The 5,411-nt window shown below is 38.6% G+C and overlaps 1 protein-coding gene across 1 annotated transcript; it reads right to left on the bottom strand.

Annotated features, from left to right (window-relative positions):
* Positions 1–4,597: 4,597 nt before the first annotated feature.
* On the bottom strand, positions 4,598–5,182 carry LOC107826553 (uncharacterized). The gene has a single exon (XM_016653541.1). The coding sequence runs from the start codon at positions 5,180–5,182 to the stop codon at positions 4,598–4,600; it is 585 nt and encodes a 194-aa protein (XP_016509027.1).
* Between the last annotated feature and the right edge of the window lie 229 nt (positions 5,183–5,411).

The following is a 5,411-nucleotide window of genomic DNA, read 5'->3' as shown; positions in this document are numbered from 1 at the left end:
GATTAAATAGCGGAATAAATTAAGTAAGCAGAATGCGGAAGTGCAAAAACTTAATAATTCAACCAAATACTGCTACATAATCTGAAGTACTTTACTACCCAGAATTTTGTGTCACAAGTCACGGACTATCTAAGAATACTACAAATAAGGTCTGAATGGAAGTACATAAGTTTGTCTCTGAATAAGTAAAAACAGAAAGAGAAAAGATAGGAGGAGATGCCAAGGACCGCAGACGTCTGCAGGACTACCTCGGGTCGCCTGAGTGGACTGAAGACAGCACCCTCACTGTGGTCCAAACACTCCGGTATCAGTATCTGCACATAGAGCAGAGTGTAGTATTAGTACAACCGACCCCATATGCTGGTAAGTGCCTAGCCTAACCTCGGCGAAGTAGTGACGAGGCGAAGACCAGACTACCAAATAAACCTGTGCAGTTAAATCATATACATCGGAAATAGAAGCACATAATTACAACTAAAGTTGGGCAGCGGAAATATGCTGCGGGGAGTAGCAGGTAACAATAGAATAATAGTAGAGAAATGTAAGGAACGCCATAAATCAAATACCAGCAAAAGATAAGGAAATAATAATGAAGTACACATGTAACACCGTTGCAGGCGTGCAACCCGATCCCAAATCACATAGTACCGTTGCAGGCGTGCAACCCGCTCCCATTTCATATATTACCGTTGCAGGTGTGCAACCCGCTCCCATTTCATATATTACCGTTGCAGGCATGCAACCCGCTCCCATTTCATTTATCTACACCAATCATAAAAGGATCCCGGCAAGGGAACGATACCAATATAACAATATCCCGGCAAGGGAACAATAATATTACAATAACATCTCGGCAAGGGAATAATAATATCAAAACAAATATCCAAGAATCCCGGCAAGGGAACAATAATTTAACAAGAACATCCCGGCAAGGGAACAATACTATAACAACAACATCCTGGCAAGAAAACAATAATATGACAACAACATCCCGGCAAGGGAACAATAATATGACTACAACATCCCGGCAAGGGAACAATAATATGACTACAACATCCCGACAAGGGAACAATAATGATAATCCTCAAATGAAATACAATAAACCACAACGGAGTTACAACAATTACAATACAAGACTCACAGGCATGCTTGACACCAACGTATAGATACTCGTCTACATGCCTATACGTCGTGCTCCACAATTAGCACATAGCAAATAAGACCCAACTACTAATCCCTCAAGCTAAGGTTAGACCAAACACTTACCTCGAACTTCCAAGGTCAACTCAAGCCTCAAACACCGCTTTTCCTTTAGAACTCACCTCCAAATAACTCGTATCTAGTCCAAATTGATTTAACAACATCAATAAATGCTAAAGAATTCATACTCAATGCTTAATTATAGGTTTTCTATCATTTTCCCCAAAAGGTCAAAAATGGACCCCAGGCCCGCTTGGTCAAAACATGAGATTCAGACCAAAATCCGATCACCCATTCACCCACGAGCCTGAATATGCAATTAATTTTAAAATTCGACCCCAAAATGACGTATAAATTCCAATTATTCAAAAAGCCCTAACTCTACCCAAATCCCCAATTTTTACCATGAAAACCCTTTATTTTTGATTTAAAAGTGATGAAAAACAGTAAGGAATTGAAAGAATAAAGTTTCGAATTGATTACCTATGACTTGGGGATGATTATTATTGAAGAAAATCGTTCTTAGGGCTGTAAACCTCGAAAATATGGTGAAGAAGAAGGTCTGCCCGTTTTTTAAAGAGTATTTATATTAGCTGCGCAACAGATCTATGCATTCGAACTCAAAAGCATGTGTTCGCATAGGGTAAGGGAAACTAGGTATTGCGATCGGGGGACAGGGTATGCGTTCGCATAGAGGGAAAATGGTGACCCGCAGAATTAACTCTATGCTATTGCGGACCTATCTATGCAATCGCATAGGACAAATGATGACTCCCATAATTAACTCTATGCTATCACGGACCTATCTATGCAATCACATAGAAAAAATGATGACTCCCAGAATTAACTCTATGCTATTTCGGACCTATATATGCAATCGCATAGAACAAAAACCTAGACACCAGCAAACAACAAAAACAGTAGATTTTCTAAGTTCCAATCACCCCGACGCCTATCGGAAACTCACCCGAGCCCTCGGGGCTCTAAACCAAACATGCACGCAAGTCTAAAAATATCATATGGTCTTGCTCATGTGATCAAATTGCCAAAATAATATCTTAAACAACGAATTTAGCATAGAAATCTAAGAAAATCTCAAAACTTTCAAAGTATCAAATTTCACATGTACTGGTCCGAATCACATCAAACGACTTCCGTTTCTTACCAAATTTCACAGACGCATCTTAAATTTCATATTGAACCTGTACCAGGCTCCGGAACTAAAATACGGGCCCGATATCATAAATTTCAAATATAATCAAATTTCCAAAAACTCTTATATTTTCAGTAAAATCATTTCTTTCAAAAATTCTTTTCTCGGGCTTGGGACCTCGGAATTCAATTTTGGGCATACGCCCAAGTCCCATATTTTCCTACGGACCCTCCGGGACCGTCAAATCACAGGTCCGGATCCGTTTACCTAAAATGTTGACCGAAGTCAACTTAAATTCAATTTTAAAGGCCAAATTAACATTTTCATTACATTTCCACATAAATGCATTCTAGATATATGCCCGAACTGTGCACGTAAATCAAGGTAAGGAAAAGGAGGTTTCTAAGGCCTCGGGATACAGAATTTATTTGTAAATCAAGTGATGACCTTTTTGGGTCATCACACTAGGCTTAGCACTTTGTAACCGTTTGTCCCAAAAGGATAGCCCACAAAAATATGAGGAGTGGTTCTGGGTTCAAATTTGTCTCTATGCACCTTAGGTACAGTAGGATAACAGAGGCATCCAAAGCTCCTCAAATGAGAGTAGTTGGGTTTCTTGTGATATAAAATTTCAAAAGGACACTTGTTGTTCAAGTAGGTAGTAGGTAGTCTGTTAATCAGGTAAGTTGCTGTCAAAATGCATTCTCCCCAATAGTTAGTTGGAAGTTTGGATTGAAACATAAGTGCCCTAGTAGCTTCAAGAAGATATTTGTTTTTTCTTTTCTACTACTCCATTTTGTTGTGGAGTATAAGGACAAGTTTTCTGGTGAATAATTCCTTTAGTTTGATAGAAGGAGGTGGCTTCATGACTGGTAAACTCCAGTCCATTATCAGATCTGATAGTTTTTACAGTGGTGTTGAATTGGTTCTCAATCATATTTATGAAAGCTTTAAGAGTTTGTAGGGAATTGCTTTTGTTGCTTAACAAATGAGTCCAAGTGGACCTACTGAAATCATCCACCAAGGTAAGAAAATATTTGTAATTATTGTGTGTAGCAACATGGTAGGGGGACCATATGTCAACATGTATCAATTGGAAAATATGGGTAGAGGTGCTAGTTCTTCGTGGAAATGGAAGTGTGGCATGTCTAGACATGGGACAAATGGACTAAATGAAAGGTTGTTTGGGTGAGAAGTTCCCAGGTATTAAGGATAATTTTCTCATTTTGACAAAGAAAACATGGCCAAGCCTATTATGCCACAAAATGTCTACATCATGTTTGTCTAATACATTCAGAGAGTCACTCTTATTATTGTGAATGGAAGTATTTAAATCTGTTGAATAAGGCTGTGAATGAAGAGGACTACTAAAGACTCTACTATTTGTACCAGCAGAAACAAAACAACTGCAATAAGAAATTTGAAGACTAGTATATGAAACAGTACTTTTACGTTTTAGACACCTGGAACAGAGGTAGTATAATCCCTCTCTGCTACTACCAATCATCTGAGGCTTCTTCACTAAAGGGGCATGCAACATACATAGTGTATCAATGAAAAGTACAATACACTTGAGATGTGTTGCAAGAGAATTGACAGAAATTAGGTTGTACTTAAAGGATAGAACATAAAAGACTTTGTGTAGAGTAATTTCAGAATTGAGTATCACATCCCCAAATTGAAGCACTTTCACCTTGTATCCATTTGGTAGGCTTATTAACACAGAGGTATGGTAATGTTGTTATGTAACTAAGAGCAGTTTTATTCAAAGTCATGTGATTAGAGGCTCCTGAGTCTATGATCTAAAAGTCAGTCTTAGATTCGAAACATTTGCATGATGGTTTGTCAAAATTAATATAAGAAGTGTAGACCACAATACCTGCAAAGTTAACAACACCACTGGTGATATTGGCATTGCTGGGAGATCCTCCTGTCTGAAAATGTTGTAGCAGGTTCATTATCTGCCCATATTGCTCTTTTGTCAAGCTGACATTCTAATTTTCACTGTGTAGGATTGGATCATCTTCCTTTTCCTACATCAGATTAGCTGGGGCTCCATGCACATTTTCCACAGTTCCTTTACCTCTATTGAATTTGTGACCTTGAATTTGACCTGAGTTGTTTCCCTGACTGAAATGTTGAGTGTTAGTGAAATTTGAGTTTTGATTGTTATAAGAATTGTTCTAGGGATATCCATGTAATTTGTAACACTTGTCCTTTGTATGGCCTGGCCTCTTGCAGTAGTCAGAATGGTCGACCCTTGAAATGGCCTGAGTTGGCTGTATAATGTGTTTTGAAATTCCGAGCTCCAAAAGGATTCTGATGTTGTGAAGGCACAGTATTCACATGAAGTAAGGTAGACTCTAGGCTCAGTTGATTGTTTGGTTTGAACTCCCTTTGCTTTTCCTCTTGTACTAACAGAGAAAAGGTCTGCGCCAATGATGGCAGAGGTTTCATAATTAAAATGCTTCCTCGCATTGTTGTGTACACTTCGTTCAAGCCCATCAGAAACTGAATAAGTCGTCTGTCCTGTTCTGCCTTATGCATATTGTCCTTTGACCCATACGTACAAACACAGGTGCACTGAGACTTTGCACTGAGATTGCTCAATTCTTCCCATAGCCTTTTTGTTCGCGTGTAGTAGGCATTAATGTCCAAGGATCCTTGAACGAGATCATTAATTTCTTTTTGAATTTGATACAGCTTTGCACCATTCGTTTGATCATATCGATCTTCCAATTCTCTCCATAACTCTACTGAATCGCTAACATATTCAACACTATCAGAAATTTCCTTTGATAGGGAATTGAGAATCCAGGAAGTTACCATGTCATCACATCTTTCCCATTGACAAAATTGTGTAGATTTGGGAGGAGTCTTCCTATAATCTCCATTTACGAACCCTAATTTGTTTTTGACTGATAGGGCTCTCAATACACTCCTTCTCCATGACCTATACCCAATTCCATAAAAAAGAACTGGTACTAAAGTCACTCCGGGATTATCCGAAGGATGAATGTATAGAGGACTACTTACATCGATGACAGGTTAACCGTTC

This window comes from Nicotiana tabacum, chromosome 20 (assembly GCF_000715075.1).
Source record: "Nicotiana tabacum cultivar K326 chromosome 20, ASM71507v2, whole genome shotgun sequence".
NCBI lineage: Eukaryota > Viridiplantae > Streptophyta > Magnoliopsida > Solanales > Solanaceae > Nicotiana > Nicotiana tabacum.
This window is presented reverse-complemented; position numbering and strand designations above follow the sequence as displayed.

What these genes read in the sequence shown, in the direction of transcription:
- LOC107826553 (XM_016653541.1), bottom strand. Translation starts at nt 5,182, where the DNA reads ATGGTAACTTCCTGGATTCTCAATTCCCTATCAAAGGAAATTTCTGAT.